The following is a 19,515-nucleotide window of genomic DNA, read 5'->3' as shown; positions in this document are numbered from 1 at the left end:
CAACCCGATAATGATACGTACACCAACTGGAAACAAGATAACAAGTGACTTGCGGTCTCTGTGACTCAATGATTTCTGATAAAAACTCAAGAGGCTCATAGTGCTATACCAAGAAAGCCAATTGTTACTCATAAATGCCTGTCTTGGGGTTCACTATGAACTGCTGTAACTGTCACTACTGAAGCTACTGAAAACATTCATGCTTTCTGATAAAAGGTTACAAAATATTTTTTAACAAAATCGATACCCAACACATTAACAACTGAGATAAGGAACTCTTCATATACAGTTCTTGTCAAATGTATACAGGGACCTGGACTCAAGCCCCAACAGTGCACACACATACACACACATACACACACACACACACACACACACACACACACACACACAAAATCAATCAATCAATAAGAACAACAAAAAAGTTCTTATAACTAATGAGTGATGAGTGATTATACTCAAGTTGCAGAATATATAGTTAATATTAAAGTCAATTGCATTCTTATATGACATCAACTAAAATTTAAAAATTGAAAACAAATAGTATTTATATTATTAAGCCAAAATTTAAATATTTAAGTATAAATCTCAAAAAAAAACATGTAAATATGTGAATGAGGGGCTGGAAAGATGGCTCCGTGGTTAAGAGCACTGACTGCTCTTCCAGAAGTCCTGAGTTTAATTCCCAGCAACCACATGGTGGCTCACAACCATCTGTAATGGAATCTGATGCCCTTTTCTGGTGAGTCTCAAGACAGCTACAGTATACTCACACATGTAAAATAAGTAAATCTTTTAAAATTTTGTATATGAAAATACATTTTAAACTTTGGTGAAAGAAAAAATATCTATGCAGGAGGTTATGCACATAAAAGAATACGGACACTCGTTATGTCTATGTGCCAATTCCTCCCTATTTGATCAAGAGTCAATGCAATCACAATCAAACTTGGCAAGTTATTTTATGAATATTGATAAGGTAATTCTAAGCCATACGGAGACATGAAGAGGAAAAGTAGTCGACACATATTGAAGGAGAAGAAGAAAATAGCAAGACCAACATTACCCACCTCCAAGACTTACTCACAAGTTGCAGTAACTGGGCCTGTGTGGTGCTGACGAAGACCCAAGAAGCCTGATGGGGACTGGCTGGCGAGCTAGAAACACTAACAGCCTCATCTTATTATTAAGGAAAGAACAGAGGCAACATGGTGGAGAAAGAGAACTGTTAACTGCTTCTGCAACCTCTGGATTCCATACATGAAACACTGAATCTACACAGAGACCTTATGTTCTTCACAAACTTTAATTCAAAGTGTATCACAGACAACTATCACTCTCCTAGAAACAGCCTGGGAGAAATACTGGATGGACTTGGGGTTTGTGGTTACTTTTTAGATAGAACACTAAGAACAAAACTCATGACACTGAACTTCCATTCTGTAAGATATGATCAAGAGATGAGAAGAAGCAAGTAATTTTCTACATTTGATAATTGGATTTGATAAAGGATTGTTGGTTTTTCAAAATGTACAAAAATAAATTGAACCTGAACAAACATTATCAAGATGGCTCAAAAGATAAAGGTCCTTGGCACCAGATCTGACAGCCTGAATTCAATCTACAAAGCCCACATGTTGGAAAATAAAATCAATTCCCATAAATTATATTTGATATTTTTACACATGTATAAATACTTTATGCCTTATAAAATGTTTTATATGTTGTAATATAATTATATATTATCTAAACTGTTAGACTGTAAAAGACACATTTGCCCAGCCTTTTGAGGGTTTGTTTTAATCTGATAAAATATCATCTTAGAAGAATATAGTTACTGCTGCTCAGACAAAAGAAGGAGAGGACTAAGCCAGAGAATTCACCAAGAGTGTGCAAGCTCCTGGGTTCCTACACTCAACAGCAGAACTTCAAAAGAAAAAAGAAGCTGTGGAGAACAGAGAAGAAAGAAGGGGGGTGCGGAGGCAGGGCACCGTCCAGATATTTTATTCTGCTTTAAATGTATTATTATTTATGAAAAGGGGGCTGATGATTTCTCCTCTCATCACCACAGTCTAATTCTAGAGCAAACCCCCAAAGAACATGTTCAAAACCTGAACTATGTACTCATTTTTACATACCTATTTCCACCCCACCCCTCATTTTACTATTAGGAAATACAGGCCTTAAAAACTAGATATGTATGGAGGTCTAAATGATGGGGCCTAAAAACTTTTAATGAAAAATTAAGAGCACAGAAGTGCTCCTCTTCAGAATCGAGGATCTCTCTCTCTCTCTCTTTATCTATCTATCTATCTATCTATCTATCTATCTATCTATCTATCTATCTATCTCTATCTCTCTCTATCTTTCTCCTCCCTCTCCCTCTCTGTCTCCCCTTCCCTCCCCTCTCCCTCTCTCTCTCTCCCCATCCCTCTCTCTCCCTCCCTCTCTCTGCTCACGATTTTATCGGAGGTCCAACCCATATTTACAAGATTTTATTTCAAAAGGAAAATAACAGGCACATATCCTTGGCATGTTGAGATGAGGTACTAAGTCCTAACACAGCACTCGGGTCTACAGAGTTCGGGTCTATAGTCCTCGCTAACAGTACTACAAAAAAACACAAAGCCTCAAAAGAGAGAAAAGGTAGAGAAGAGAATGTGTTGGGAGCTCAGAGACAAACATTTCGTGTGTTCGAAATCTTATCTGCCCTAAGATGTTTTTAGAAACGTCCACAGCATTACCTCACTGAGCTTTAGAGTCATTCGGATTCACCTCCAACCCCTCCATCCTCGTTTTGGGCCCATCTGGAACACGTAAAAGTCACAGGGGTTGCCTACCATGAAGCTAATGGGATTAATCGGGAGTGGATAACTCATAGAAAAATACTTTAGGCTGGGCAGTGAAGCTCTAGGGAAGCCAGTGCTACACAGAGAAACCTTGTCCAAAAAAAAGAAAGGAAGAAAGAAAAAAAGAAAAAAATGAAGACAGCACTAGAAAGCAGACTACAAGATTTTTCTGGATAGTAAATAATGGGTTAATAATAGCTGGCTACAAATTACATAAGAAAAGAAGTGCTATAAAGAAATGACCCTTTAAAGATTAAAACAAGGGTGTCCTAAGTGGAGAAGGCAGAGGTTGGAGGATTGGGAACTGAAAGACAGCCTGAGCCACACAGAGAGTTTCACACTGGCCTGAACAACATAGGGAAACCTTGTCTCAAAAAACTTTCACTGAGATAGTCAAATTTAAATTGTAATAACATGGTTTGCCAGAGAAGAGAGAAAAACAGTAAGATTTTAAAAAATAGAACAAAGAAGAAAAAATCAGAAAAATCAATTCAGAAGTAGCAATAATTAGTTCAAAATACAAGAAAAAGAAACTAAATGAAAAAGTTAAGAAAGAATAATTGGAGAATTTTACTTTATGTAAAGGCCCACTGCACACAGGTATGGACAGCCCCTGCCCCACCTTGCTTATAACAGCAGGTGATTGAAGGGATCAGCACTGGAGCCAGCAAGAATGCCTGCTGAGAAACTGAACTCTTTTAACTCTTTAGGGGCCTGTGAAAATAAAAAAAAAAAAAAAATGAAAGGAAATCATGCATTCACACACACACACACACACACACACACACACACTTGGCCAGACCCAAACACCAGTTTCATCAGTTACACATGTTCACATGCATACTTATATACATACACATATACCTACATATGTGCATATGTAAGACAGACAGACATATATACATATTGTACATACACACACACACACACACACACATATATATACACATTTGGTTGATAGAGCACAGCCCCAACAGCCACAATATTTTTTCTCTCAACCTTTTTATATCTTCTTAGACAAAAGTTATCTATAAAATTACCTCATAGATAAATTGTTACACAAAGAGGAGTTATAGAGGAATTTGATAGTGAGTTCAAATCAGTGTTTTATTCTATATGCTCATTATAAGTTCAAAGCAACAGTTTCATATGGCCTTGCTTTACCATAGTGTACACATGTGGCCTCATCCTTGGACCTGGCCTAGAATGAAGGCTTTCCCTTGATCACAAAATTGTCCCAAGCCTATTTCTCTTCTTAGTGCAATTTATGAAAGTTCATTGTATTCCTTATTATGCACCCTTTACTTACTATTCTATGAGAAAGGGGCACATCTATTCTTGACTCTAACTTTATTACATCTTTCTAGCAAAAAAACTAATACCACCTCCTTAAACTTTCTTTCTAAAATTATTTTGATCAAATTAGGAATTCTATAAAGTCACTAATTCATCTAAGCAGCATTATTATGTAAAAGTACATCTTCATATTGATCTGTAGAAAATGTCTAATAGGAAAAGCATATTAGCAGTAAGAAACCATCCTGGGATAAAGTCTCTGGGGTCCATGCCTCACAGAACATATTCATCGAAACCATTCGAACAGTGGGCCATCTCCAGAAAACACATTTGCTTTCCATATCCTTTCCTACATGGTTTGTGTCAGTCCACCAAATGTTGTTTTTAACATGCAATGAAATGGAGCTGAGTATTAATGCCAATATTTATCACTCTGGAATTCCAGAACACTGGTGATAGGAGATGCTGCTCACAGTGGCCAGAGGGGAAGTTGGGCAGCATACAGAATACATAAAGTCAGAACAAGATGGGACTTCTCAACCCATATGAACTAGGAAACAGTGTCCACACATGGAGTGAAACTGAGCTTTACAGCCAATCAAACTTTGACTCAAATGTGAGTGTCACAGACATTTACAGAAATAGTGAATCTAGTTTCTGAGAGAGAGGAGTTCCAGGATTACAGCTCTACAGCAGGCCAAGTGGGCAGCCTGCCCTTCAGACTGGTGGGGGAACACCAAAGAAAAGAGGGGAATGGCGTCAGCCAATGTATGGTCATGCTATCAATGGTGAGAATCAGATCACGGATGCCAATGGGAAACAGCAGCTTTGTAGACATGTTCACTAAGAACAGAATAGCCAGCAGGTGAAACAGAGTTAGACTAGAGGAGGAGGCTGCCAACGTGAATCCAGCTGTACGTTAACAAGATAAGGACACTGACTAATGAGTCTGGCTTGGTTTTGTGAAGTGTGGTGGAAGCACCTCCAGGAACCAAAGGATTAATGAGGTAAGTGGGGAGCTGAGTTCTTGTCTGCTGCTCAAGAGTCCCCGTAGAGTCTAAATTCATACGAAATGGCTGTCTCGCATGATGCAGAGGAAAGCACAGCAAGTGCTGATGGGAGAACTAAGAATGATAACCTCTAGAAAATCTGACTTGGGGGTGAAGGTGGCCAGAGCACAGAATTATGGGAGTTATCAAACTTGTATGATGATGCTGACTTAGTCCAGTGAATATAGATAACATTTTAAGGTAAGGAAGGACTGAAAGAGGCAGGGACAAAGGACAGCTGGAACAGTAGATAACAAGTCTCTGCCCCATACCTGTCCAGACACACTGGGACTCTTCACAGAGACACATTTTCCCATCAATCTGCTGGACTCCCTTTTGGGTTGAAAATAGCCAGTTGAGGCATTGCTGGGAACAAATGCACAAAAAGAAAACATGTTAGGAGCACACGTGTGCATCTCAGATGTGATGAATGAAGACACCGCAGCTGAGTACTCCCTAGAGAGGTCAAAGCTTTCACAGTGTGAGACTCTTAGATTATTTTTAACCTCAGCAACACCATACAGCAGGGATTACTGAGCTAAACTAAAAGGCTTTCTTTATTCTTCCAGCCCAAACACTTAATAAACAGTCTAATCACAAACCAACAATAGAACCTTTACTCATGAGAAATGAGAATAGCCAACCTCAAAGAGATTAAGGAAATTCTTTAAGTTTCCATAAACACAAAAATATAATTGCTGTTTTATTGGGACAGTACATAGAATATTATTCTGACCTTTTTTGCCCAACTTTGTTCAAAACTATGTAGAAAAATTAGAAATAAGTACAAATAAAAGCATGCACTGGCATTTTCAAAATACATAAAGATAAGTGAGTAAAGCAGAGAAAATTCATTTTTGGTCTCCACAGTCCAGAAATAATTCTCTTTACAAGCACATTTTTAATATTTTGGTTTCCTCCATTGTGGCAATGTAGTGTGATGAAAATATCTCTTATATTCTAAGAGACTGAAACTTTTGTTGGACCTCACAGCCAGAGTTACCAATGCACCTTGAGGTCACTTAAGACTGCTGTCCTACTGTGTGCTCAGCCTGTTTGTTTAACCTTTAAGAGAACAATGTAATAGTTAACCTTACTTGCCATAAGTTTCCTGTGTGATCAACTTTTACAACCTGAGCTAATGCATAGCCCTAATTTTAAGTGATGTACTCTTCCCAGAGAAATGTGTGTTATAATAATTATTTTCTGGAAACAGCAAATAGAGGCTGAAACACCCTTATAAAATTAATATCCATCATAAGTATTGTCTGCAACATTCAGATAGTGTTTGGTAAACAATGAAGTTTGCAGTACTGTTCGTTATCAGGGTCAGTTGGATTCAATAACTCAACTCCTTATAAAACTCCGTTAAAGATTTCTCTTCAGCATCTACCTTTATTCCTTCCCCATGACATATGTTCTGTGCTGTTCAATTAAAAAAAAAGAAAAAAGACAAACCTTTGCTAGGGACACTCACTCAGACATTCATAAAGACAGACAGACAGACAGACAGACACTGAACAGGAAGAGAGATAGCTTCACAAGACAGCACGCAGACAGGCACAGACTCAACCATATACCAGAAAAACAAGATGGATGAAAAACACAGGGAGGGTGAAGTGGAAAACTGAGAAGTGAGTTCACTCTTGGTTAAATAATACCAAGAGGAAGTGCTTTGACTTCTTTCCTTAATGTGACATTGAGCCATTATTGAAGACAGTGCATCAAATTCACTCACTCCTCAACTTATCAAAAGTAACTATTACCAGTCAATGAGTCATGGATCTTGTATATTCAAGCTAAATAATTGACCACAAAGCAGTTTCTCAACCTTGGCACCATTAATAGTTCAAGACAGGTAATTATATCTTGTTTGGGGCTGACCTGTGCTTTGGTGTGCTTAGCAGCTTAGCTGGCCTGCACCCACTAGGATGCCCTTCCCCAGAATGATAACAGTGGAAAACGCACCAAATATGTTGTGAGGAACAAAATCCTCAGCTAAGAACCACTGTTATAAACTAGCATCCCTAACACAGCCTCCTGGTCAGGAGCTCAGTGTGGTGTCTCAGATGTAATAGACTTTATCAACTCATTTTTTCAAATTCTCCAGAGTTGTCTAGCACATGCTTCTCTTCTAGGTACCCATGGGCTCCCTTCTTATGTGTGATCTGCATTATACTTTCAATAGTGGCTTAGGCCCAGCCGAATTAATGTGAGTTCTAGAAGTTTCAACAACTACTCAGGCTCTCGTTGTGGTAAGATCCTCCAGAAGACCAGGGGAGACCACAGAAAGACCACACATGCTTCCTGCTGCGCTGTGCTGTCCTCCTCACTCTGAACACTATCTGCCTCCCACCTAACCACAACAGCATATGCTCACTACCGTATGGTACCACTGTTCCCATGATCCTCTCCCAGGTTCTTCAGTGACACCAGGCTTCCCTTTAACAATTGCTTCAAGAGATGTCTTGGCAAACCCATCATGTATTCACAGAGCCACCAACATTACTGCCAACAGTATGGATAAGAGGGAAGAAAAGTCCTAAGGGGCTAGGCAGTGGCGATCTAATTATCAGCAGAAGGTGAGAAAACAGTGGCCCAGGCATGAGGCCCAGCAGCATTCCTAATGATTTCATAGAACTCCCTGACATTATCCAACACCCAACCCCTTGAGTGGATCACACTCAGCATGAAAGCATGAATGAAAGACCTGTTCTGTGTATTTGTTTTCTGTTTCTTATGAGCTAAAACAATTAGAATTTATACTCACAGCATGTCCTTTCCTCTTGAACAGCATACATAGGAAGCACAGAAAGAGACACATCCTAGATGAATAGTCTTTACTGAAGTGTACTCTTGTGGCTTCCCTTGTTTAAAGCCTTTGGGATGAAACACTGTGTCCTTCAAAAGCCAGTCACCGAATTTGGCAAACTGAAAAACATGTTACTGACATACAGTGTACCCAAAAGACCTAGAGTGAGCTCCTGAGATCTTAAAAGCATAAGAATAGATCTAAAAGAAATTCACAAACGACTGCAAAGGCGTACTGAAAAATATTCATTTACAAATCTACATCATTGCTTCTCAACCTTCCTCATGCTGAAACACTTTAATACAGTTCCACCTGTTGTGGTGACCCCAACCACAAAATCACTTCTTTGCTAACTATAATGTTACTACTGTTATGAGATCTAACGTCAATATCTGATATGCAGGATATGCATTATGCAACCCTGTGAAAGGGCTATTCGGCCCCCAAAGAGGTCACACCCCACAGCCGAGACCCACTGGTCTAGAGCGTAGCTTCTAACTGTAGATTGGGTGGGAGCTAAGAAATTGTTGGCAGAACGGAAGGCTCTCTGATCATGCAGTGACCAAACATTAATTTAAAATTAAATGCATAATGAATCTAAGTTATTTCAGTGCAGGCTCATGTGACCTCACACAACTTCACCACAGCCTCAACTCTGAACAAACATGACACTTTGCACTGTAAAGTCTGTGATACCACATGATGTCAGCAAACACTGCCCAAACACCTCTGCTCAGATTCAAAGCTGTTGTATGCTAGAACAGTAGTGGTTGGCTGTGCATACAAGGTTTTCTGCTCTTACAGAAACCTAAGAATTTCATTAGGAAAAACTTCTAGTATTTTTCCACTATCATTCCTCAGCAAGAAAGTATCAAAGGAATATATAATTGAGTTATTTTATACTACAGCATTTGATTTTTAAAACTGCTGATGAATTCCCAACTTGAATTTCATAAAGAAAAATAATCAGTGAATGAACTTAGGCCTGAGTTTAGGGTAGAATTTCTAACACTTTCTGAAATGGCCCTAAGCACACTTTCACCATTTTGCACTATACATTTACACAAAGCAGCATTCTCAGCACTGATAGTTATAAGATCAAGACATCAATCAAATCTGAAAGATACTAAAATATTCTACATCATGTAATATCAGTCATTTAGCCAAGATTTAATTTTTCATGTAAAAATAAACAAGTAGATCCATCTCATTGACATGCAAATTTGATTTAACAAATGATGGATACACACACATATATGTGTTTAAATGTTTTAAAATAATTTCTTATTATTTGTTAATAGGAAATTTTTTGATTTTATTACCATTTTGTATACTTATATCCCCAGAACCGCATAAAAATTTTTCCAGTGAGTGCTGGAGAGGTAATTAATAAAAGCACTGACTGCTCTCCCAGAGGTCCTGAGTCCAATTCCCAGCAACCACATAGTAGCTCATAAACATCTGTAATGGGATCCAATGCCCTCTTCTTGTGTGTCTGAAGACAGCTACAGTGTAGTCATATACATAAAATAAATACATTTTTAAAAAAATATTTCTCAGGTGAAAAGGGGTATATAAGAAAATCTGCATTACAGGATCAATCAAACTGGTGCTGAGAGACTTTTTAGATGGGCCCTTTAGGACAAACCAAGTCACCCACTGGCTGGAAATAATCACACTAGGTATATATTATCTTTCTGTGACTTTGATCTTTCCTTCTTTGGTGACTATTCTCCTTTGCTGTGTTCTGAGTGGCCCTCTTGTCCCATGGAAGTTTTTTGTTGTTGTTCAGTGCCTCTGTTAACATCCCTCATTTGTTCCATCCTTTCTAACTGGTTTCTGAGGGCACACAGGCAACCCCTTCCTCATATTCAAAACTCAGAAAACTCTCTCTGCCTACCTGGTTTTTGGTGGCAACATTTTCCTTCCAGCCTCTGTCCCCAGCAAGAGGTGTCTTGCAAAGATGGAAAGTGTAGTTATTCATTTCAGAACATCCTTTAGTTGGGGTTTTCAGTGAATCTTTGTTATAGGATGCTGCAAGAAAGACATTTAGCTTTGAATCTATTTATAAAACAATGTAGTCACTTGAATTACTAATCTGCTGTCCGCAGCATATATCTCTGTGGATTAGAAAATGAAGGCCTGAGTTCTCTGACCAAATTATCAGGAAAATAAAGAGGAATGGCCAGGGCCTTAGCTGAAGCTCTCAGCTCATGAATGAGCAATCAAAAGAAACTGCCTCAGTGGTCTCTAAAGCCAGGATGAAATGCCAGAGTTCAAGGCCCAACTCCATCCCCAACAGCAGCTGCCAAAGCACTCACTTCTGCACAGATAAAACAATTTCAGAACAGATAAAATGGTTTGGTAGCTTAAATGATGCAGCAAGGAGCATCTTGTCAGGCTAAGATCATCCTGCTCAGTCATCACTGGATGTTTGTGTTACCAGTCATTGGTCTTCACTACATGATTCTTATGGTATCACTTTGCCTCTCCTCCTTTCTGTTACAGAAAGATGTCTTAAAGGTAGTTGGAGATAGTAACAGTAAAATACTTTCTAAGAAAACAGAAGTCGGTGTTATTTACATTCATATTTTTATGTTTTCTGTGATGGTTAGCTTTAGTTGTCACCTTGTCAAGTCTAGAATCACCTAGGAAGAGGATGGAAGGGGTTATCTACATTAGGTGGCCTGTAATATGCCTATAGAAGACTATCATAATTAAGTTAATTGGTGAGGGAATGCCTAGCCCACTGTGGGTGACACCATTCCCTAGGCAGGAGATTCTGAACTGTGTATGAGTAAAGAAATGGAGCCAAGCACAAGAAAATGAGTAAGTAGGCATACATGCAAGTGTTTATTCACTCTCTGCTTTTGGATGTGATGTTACTACATGCCTCAAGTCTCTGCCTTTATTTATCTGAAATAATAGAGTGTATCCTGGATTTGTAAGCCAAATAAATTCCTCCTTCACTAAGTGGTTCTTTTGCCACAGTATTGTCAAGCAACAGAAATAAAACTAAAATATATTCTCTTATATTTATTTTATATATGTGGAAGGTTTTTTGCTCCTGAAGAATAGAAATTACAAAGGATGCACCCAGATGAGAATCACATATCTCAAAAAGAGCCATTGAGGGCTCTGACTGGTCAGTTGAGGATCCTGAAAGTCACATCAGGGCTTAGGTGGGCTAAAGTATGTTCTCCACCACCCCACCCCATCATGCTCCAACACGCCGAACCCTGACAAACCACCACCACCCAGGGCAAGCATTACAGTGTCTTCTTTCTGCCCCCTTCTGCTCATTCACATTTCCACTCTCTTCTTCTTGTATCTCCTGCTTTTACCTTTTATTCAACTTGGTTACATAATTACAAGTATATATAGTTGTTCAGACTCTCATGCACAAGAAATCTTTCCAAAATCATTAACATTTTAGAGTCTTCAAAACAAAATTATATTTATATAGTGCAGAAATACACACACACACACAAACACACACACACACACACATATATATGCTCTCTGAGCCATAATTAAAGCACAACATATAATGAACATAACAGCCACTACACTATAAAAAGAGCAGAAACACAACCTGTGTCAGAATGTGTCCTGTGGGAGTCCCTGCACTTGGACTACCAACATAAAGAATTGCAACTTATGTCTAACTGAATGCCTAAAACTGAGCTCATGTAGTAGAGACAGGGTGTCTGCTGTTGGTGCTGTCTTTAGCCCAGATCCCAGAGATTGAGGGATGTGGGAGAGAGGGCCCTCTTCCACAGAGGGAGAGCTCTTCAGGTCCCTGGCTGGGCTTGGCTGCCATCTGGTGGTGATGGGGCTGCTGGCCACAGGTATCTCCGCAGACAGCCTCTTCACCAAGTTGCTCTTGAAGTTAGAGTATGTTGTGATGACTGAGTCAAGCTCCTGTTGAACAACAATAAAATCTGTGAGTTCTAGTGGGTTCAAAGATTCAAAGAGTAATAATTCCTTCCAATGAAATCATGTGCTGTTTATCTAGAACACCACTATATATGCACATGAAATTTAAATTTGGTGACCGTGAAGAATTTTTTTTCTTCACTAGAATATTACATAATCCCAACTTCCCATCCATGGTTTTTAAATATGTCCAAACAGTTTAGAGAGTGATTCTATTTAACTTATCATCATTACAGGTTCGTGTAAATAAAACATGTGCAGTGACTATGTGGAACACTGTCAACTTCTCCCAGCTTCAATGTTCTTGCTGGCTCTAAGGTTTAGAACTTGGCAGACTAAGCCAGCCATGTCTGTGGGCCATATCCAGACAATAGCTACACTCCCAGTCATGCCAACCAAGACTGGTGGAGACTAAAATAAGGAGGAGCTGTCATGTTGGAAAGAAGACAGGCAGTCTTGTTTAAAATTTCCTTGGTTTTCTATAACCTAAATATGCATTTCGAGACAAAATAATTTTGAGTTTAAAAGAGGGAGGGAAAAAGAGTAAGACTGATGGTGTGTCATATGAGAAAAGTGGTCAATTAGTTTCATGCTGGTAGTCACACTGTACTGTGACATGTCTGCATTCCTCTGACTTGGCAACTGTCACTCTGCCCATCTTGAATGATTCCACATAGAATCATTGCTGAGGTAACCACTGGCTCACATTATCAGCTGGATTCACCTACAACCCCTTCAGGGACCTGACTAGGAAATTGCTTGTCTGTTCCACACTGGATTAGCGGCCTACTGAGTCCAAGTAACCGTCCCCCAGGATTGCAGATGCTAATCCCTGCCACCTAGCAATGTCTTTCACAGCAAAGAAGCTTTGCATGTGAAGTCCCACACAAGGTACTTAGTCTGAGACTAAGTCTCAGACTAGCTTACATGAGTTGGGGATACTACCCCCAACATCCTATCAAGGTCTGAATACCATCATTTGCCCCGATAAGATGGTTGAAGATAATGATCCAAGAGGAGGTATCACTGTAGCCACTTCCACAGCCAGAAAGTGCTGACCTCCACCAGAACTGAGAAACACAAGGTGCTGGTGCTTCAGATGAATCTCTGGGGGAAGTAACGCTTGCTGACATTTGTCCTCTACCCTGCAAAACTGGCCTCCAGCCTTCAAAGTTGCAAGAGAAGAAGGGCGTGTTTTAGGTGACAGAGCTTTGGGTGATTTCTTCCACAGGAGGTGGATGCACATCCTCCACAGCTTCAACAGACTCCCAACAATTGACCATTTTTATTAATAACACCTCTAAAATACCCAGCTTAGAAATGTGTGTTAGACCACTTCTATGGTTAGTCTGAGCTGCAGCTTGGACATGGTGGGTAGAACACTTGCTTTGGGGATTAAAATGGGTAGGTTCTCACTACATAGTCTAGGCCAGCCTCGAACTCCGGACTGCAGGTTCTCCTGCCTTTGTCTCCCGAAAGCTGGGATTACAGGAGAGATCTATAGAGCACTTGTCCAGGACCTTTTCTTTTAATTGTTTTCATTCTGCTGTGTACTCATTGTAAATACTTTTCAGAATGTTTTAATATTTCTAAATAAAAAATACAGGATGAGGAAGATAAGGAGAAGGAAGAAAAAATAAAAGGGAAGAAGACATATGTATATGCCAGAATTCAAAGGCCAAGTCCACTGGGGTGACAGGGTCCACACGAGAGAGGCTAAAATGAACTTCTAATGGCAGCTACATGTGTGCCAGCACGTGCGAGGCTCCATCACATGCCGGAAGGGAAGCCAGAGTGCTGATCCAGAAGAAAGAAGAAACTGTTGCCAAATATTTAAAGAGATGCAAGAAAGTTTATTTTAAATTGCCCCATTGCCAAAACCTTGACCACAGAAAGGAAGAAGTAAATTTCCATTCAATACAAGGATCTTTCCAAGGGAGCACAATTGAACTCAGCCTAATGAATGTACAGTTTGTCAGCCAATCCTTCCACTGGGAGTAGTTAGGTATTCAGCATAATCTTTTAATGTTTTAACCCCTCAGCATTAATATAAAATTTACCCATGCAAAATTGAATCCAAGTAAGGTAAATTATTCATTATTATTTCATTAAAATATGAAAATATTAACAAATGATATGCAAATATAGAAAGCACAGAGGTGGCACGTAGACACCCCTGGCTGAGGCTGCACTGCTTCATCTTTGATGTTTTTAAGCTTTTGTTCCAGGACCTATCTCCTACTAAGGAAATGCCTGTCGCATAGTTTTAAATGACTCAAGTATTTATTAATAGAGAGGAAGAGGAAGATAAGAAAAATAAGACAAAGGAAGGAAAGGGACGAAGCCCATCGTCTCAGCTCGTCCACCTTGAGTGGCTACATCGTGGTGACATTATACAGAGAGGAATCCGGAGCCCAAGATAAATAAAAAGGAACCTAGAGAGGTTAAAAATAAGGTCAGGAAGTCACAGAATGAAGTGCCCAAGAAAACAGAAACAAACAGGTCTGGTGATAAATGATCCGACACACAAGTGTTTGGTGGGTGAGAAAATCCTGTAAAGTCCAGAAAAGGCAATGTAAGTTGGTGGCGGAGTTTTGCAAGAATCTCATGATGGTGCAGATGAGATGGCTCAGTAGGTAAAAGTGCTTGCTACCGAACCTGAGTTTGATCCCCAGGACCCACATGGTACGAGGAGATATGTGCCATCCTCTAGTCTTCCACAAGGTAGGTGGGAGGTAGGTGGTAAGGAGAGGGAGGGTAATTTTCAAAAAGAGAAAAAAGAGAAAGGAAATCTCATGACAAAGGCAGAAATAATAAAGATGGTTCTATGGCTCTAGTGTACACCCCACTACTACCCGACCACAGCCCCGCCACACACCCAGCCCCACCCAGTGAGGTGGCATTCTAACCACAAGGCCCTTGGAAATCAGAGTCTCAATACTGTATATTATTATTGGGACCTAAATACCAGGCTGAGCTGCTGAGATGTCATAGTGGGTAAGCACTTGCTGAGTTCAGTCCCCAGAACACACAGAAATTTAGGTGGAAGAAACAACTCTACAAAGTTGTCCTCTCACCTCCACATGCATCATGCCATGACACAAATGTACAGAACATACATCATAAACATACACTAATTTTTCAAATGATAAAAGATTTCAACACCCCTATGCCTTTCACATTCTAGTGGAACATAAAACCCAAACTGAAACTGTAAGTATCCTATTGATAAAGAAAGTATTTTTTAAATTATTTTGGATTTTCCACTGCAAATGATATTTAGGAGGTAGACATGTACAAGATAAATTAAGCACCACATAATATATTTATGTATTAAAACATTACTTGATGACCTATAAGTATGTACAATTTAATGTTTTTGTGTGTCAGTTTTTAAAGGTTTTTAACAAAAACTATCCTGTTCGTTTTCCAATAGGAATTATCTGTTGTCCTCATCCCCATTCCTGCTGCTGGGACATCCTTAGCCTCCACTCATCCCTCAAGGTCTTTCTGACACATTTGGAAATGCCACTCTCGTGAAGACTAACACGTTTGGAAATGCCACTCTCATGAAGACTACTTTATCTTTACTTTCTGCTCTGCAGACTTTCTGCAACTCCCTCCAGGTTATCTCAAGACACGTGGGAATGCTTTCTTGCTTTTCTATACTCCCAGATTTTTTCCGCCCTTATAGTAACTTCTTAGAAAGCTAAAGGTCTCCGGTAAGTAGAACTCCTTCACCAGGCTGGAGCAATCTTGCGTCCTATATTGTCCCCCACAAGCGTGGTTTAACTATCACAGAGAAATGGTGTCCTGCAAATCAAAGAATTCTTCTGGTTATCAAGCTGAAAACCAAATTCTTGGTTGCTGTGTTCACTACTTCTTTGAACTTAACTGAGTTAATAATTCCTTCCTAGTATGCACATGAGCATGTGGTTTCTGTGGGGTCACCACTGCTGCCTTCTATTTCCATTCCTGGCATGTCTCCAGAACTCCATAATTGATTTTCAGTTTGTCCAAAGCTGGCTCCTTCACTGGAAGTTCATTCACATGCTTCGCAGAGACTGAGGTGGCCAGTGAACCACTCCTATCACTTCATCCAGTGTTGACTCCCTAGTCTCCCAGCCCTGACAGCCATCTCAGCAACCCTTCCTCCCACTCAGAAAACCTTCCTTTACCTGTTAAGACTGGTGAGTTTTCTGGACCACTATCCCTCTGCAAAGAGATGTATAATGTGATACATGTTATTTCTGAGAAGAGCCTAGTGTTGGCAGAATGTGTATATAGTAGCAACAAATCCCAATATCTTAGAGGTGGTATCAGGTTGTGCACAGAGAAACACTGCCAAATCTGTATTTGTCCCACACTGTCCAGGACAAGAGTCTGCTGAACTGGTGTGAATGTTTTATCAGTGGGCCTGCCTAGTGATGTTTGACATGCTTTCAGTACTTGACCTTCCCAAACCTTAAGGACCATTAAATTAACACACTAAATCTAAGTTCCCTTGACAAGAAACCTGCACTTGCTATTATGATGCTTGGTAACTGGACGTGGTGATACCCAGCTGTAGTACCAGCTCTGTGGGAAGCACAGTCAGGAGGATCAGAGGAGCCCATAATCTCAAAGCCAGTCTAGACATCATGGCAGGATCCTATTAATAATAATTAATAATAATAATAACAATAACAATAACAGCAACTAGGACCAGCAAGATGGTTTGCTTTCACACCTGAAAACCCACATGGTAGAAGGAGAGAACCAACTTTTACAAGTTGTCACCTGACCTCTGCACATGCACAGTGATGCTCAGATACGCATATACACATGCATACATTCACACACAAAAGCATACATAGATGATGATAGATAGAGGTAACATTTAACTAAATAAAGTTTTAAAAGTGTTCATCCACACTAAACTTTCGTATCAGACTAGCATGTGCCTCAGACCTAAATGATTGCTTACTAATCTAGTATACTGGCTTGTATGGAAATTGTGTGTAAGTTTAAGTAGCTGGAACTTTTCAAACTCACTCTACTCCGGATCACTTGGTGAATCTCTGTAGAAGAAAATAGACCAACCAAGTATTTTCTCAAAATAATCTCACCCTTTATAAAAAAAAGGCCCTGTTCATCAGCAGCCCTCCCAGAGGAAACCACTCTGGCTCCCTATCTCAAAGGGATGAGTCACATGGTTCTGATTTCCAAATGTCAGCAGTTCTTCTACAGGTTAACTTTTTAGAGCCCAAGTTCCCTAGTCATTGACTTGGGTTGCCTGATGGTGAAGGACTGTATCCACAGAGACAAGGCACACATCCTTCCCGTAAGGCTCTGGGGCTTTGGTGCCCATGCATCATGAGAAGATACTACAAAGAATAAAAATTATTCCAGGCTGGGGAGATGGCTCAGCAGTTAAGGGCACTGACTGCTCTTCCAGAGGTCCTGAGTTCAAATCCCAGCAACCACATGGTGGCTCACAACCATCTGTAATGGGATCCAATGCCCTCTTCTGGTGTGTCTGAAGACAGCGATGGTGTACTCATAAATAAAATAAACCCTAAAGAAAAACAGAATGGAAATTCTTAGGAAGCCTTGGGTGGGCTAAGTGATGTAGCAGGTCCAGGGGTCCCATGTGGGAAGCAAGGACAGAGTGGCAGAGTGACAAAGGAATGCTGGGACATAGTGGGAGGTGGGGTGTTCACCAGCAGAGGACATCTAACACTCTCAGGAACTGATCAGTTTCTGGGTAGTTTTGTTTTTCACTGGAAATATATTTAGAAAGGAATGCTTTCTACATGGTCATTTTTTGATGTCTGTGTCCATTCTTGTTTGTTTAGGCAGTGGTGGCAGTGGTGGTGGTGGTGGTGAAGGAGGTGGTAATGGTGGAGGTGGTGGTGGTGTTGGTGGTGGTGGTAATGGTGGTGGTGGTGGTAGTGGAGAAGGAAGAGGTGGTGGTGGTGATGGAGGAGGTGGTTAAGGAGGTGGTGGTAGTGGAAGAGGAGGTGGTAATGGTTGAGGTGGTGGTGGGAGTGGAGGAGGAGGAGGTGGTGGTGGTGGTAGAGGAGGAGGTGGTAATGGTGATGGTGGTGGTGGTAATGGAAGAGGAAAAAGAGGAAGTAGTGGTGGTGGTGGTGGTAGTGGTGGAGGAAGAGGAGGTGGTTAAGGAGGTGGTGGTGGTGGAAGTTGTAGTTGTTTTCAATTTTTGGTGTTTGTTTTGTTTTCCTTGTTCTTATTTTTGAGACAGGTTCTCTCTGTGTATAACCCTGACTGGACAGAACCATGATCCTCCTGCCTCAGCTGCTACAGTGCTGGGATTACCAGCCTGCAGTACGGTGCAGCCCAGCTCTGCTGCATCTGTCCCGATTCAGCAATGGGAGGAGTAGAGTGGTTCTCTTGCTAGCTTTACCTAACTAAACTACCTTTGCTCTACACCCACCCCACACACCACAGAAGCTGGGGACAGGCCCTCCAAAGCATCAGGAGCAACAGAAAGCCAGCATCTTGGTTCACTCTAGACTTCCTGGACATGCGCAGTGCCAGCAAAAGAATGGCACTTAGTCCAGAGTTTCCTGTGTGTTAAACAGGGCAGATCCTAAGGCGACTGCGGAATACAGCCTCCTGTTCCCATCCCTCATAACTATGATCTTCAGAGCAAAGCTCTGTGTAGTGAGCTACGGCCAAAGAGAAAAGAGATGGAAGATACAGCAGCTAGTGAGTGTGCTGTAGGTTTGAAGGGTTTGTTTGGGTCTTGTGCTTGAGTTCTGCTATTTAAATATTTAAATTCTGCCGTAAAGGTTCTGCTTTAATGTTGAGTCCAGAATTTTTCATCTACAGTTTGGAGTTCATTGGTGAGTCATTTTCATAGGTCAGAGCCATGCTGTCTCAGAGGGCAATGGACAGGATTACAGAGTAAGTCAAAGAACTATTCATGAAATTTCTCAGTGGGGCTTGTAGGTGTGTGTCATGTATGTGTGTATGTATATTTATATGTATATGAGGGGTTATGTGGGGGGTGCATATGTGGGGGTATGTGTGTATATGTGTGTATGTATGGGGATATGTGTGCATGAGTGTTTGAGGGGTGCCTGTATATGTGTTCCTGTGTGTATGTATTTATGTGTGTGCCTGCATATATTTGTGCCTGTGTGTTCATATGTATACCTGTGTGTTTCTGCAGGTGTGCACCTATGTGTAGATGTCTGCATGTGTGTACCTGTGTGTGTGCAGGTGTGCTAGTGCCTGAGCCCACACGTACGCTTGGTTATGTTGAAAAATATCTTGCCAGTGACAAAGACAAAACTGAAGAAAACAAAGCTGCTGTCGTTTCTGGTAGATAAGGGGTGTTACGCCTTTACGGCTTTCTATTTTTACTATATTTGCCTGACATCTGGTTGCCCTCACTAGATGATGTCCGAATAAATAGAATGACCTTTTCCAACCTTTGTTGCTCCATTATAAATTCTTTATATTCATATAGTATGGTCAATAAACACATAAAACTTTTAAGTACTTTGTGGTCCCACGTCATATTAACAGACCACATTAATCCACACCTAAACTACTCCTGGGG

The 19,515-nt window shown here is 40.5% G+C and overlaps 1 protein-coding gene across 1 annotated transcript in view; it reads right to left on the bottom strand.

Moving 5' to 3' along the window:
- CDC20B (cell division cycle 20B) overlaps nt 1-19,515 on the bottom strand; it is a gene marked incomplete at both ends in the record, with an annotated part of 52,900 nt that overhangs the window by 19,475 nt on the left and 13,910 nt on the right. The window contains 3 exon segments of the mRNA XM_080933735.1: nt 5,467-5,560; nt 9,907-10,040; nt 11,690-11,930. Of these exon segments, the coding sequence (XP_080789861.1) occupies nt 5,467-5,560; nt 9,907-10,040; nt 11,690-11,930 (469 nt within the window).

The sequence above is a fragment of the Micromys minutus genome, assembly GCF_963924665.1.
Source record: "Micromys minutus genome assembly, chromosome: 20".
NCBI lineage: Eukaryota > Metazoa > Chordata > Mammalia > Rodentia > Muridae > Micromys > Micromys minutus.
The sequence above is the reverse complement of the archived record's forward strand: the minus strand, read 5'-3'. Positions and strand labels throughout refer to the sequence as shown.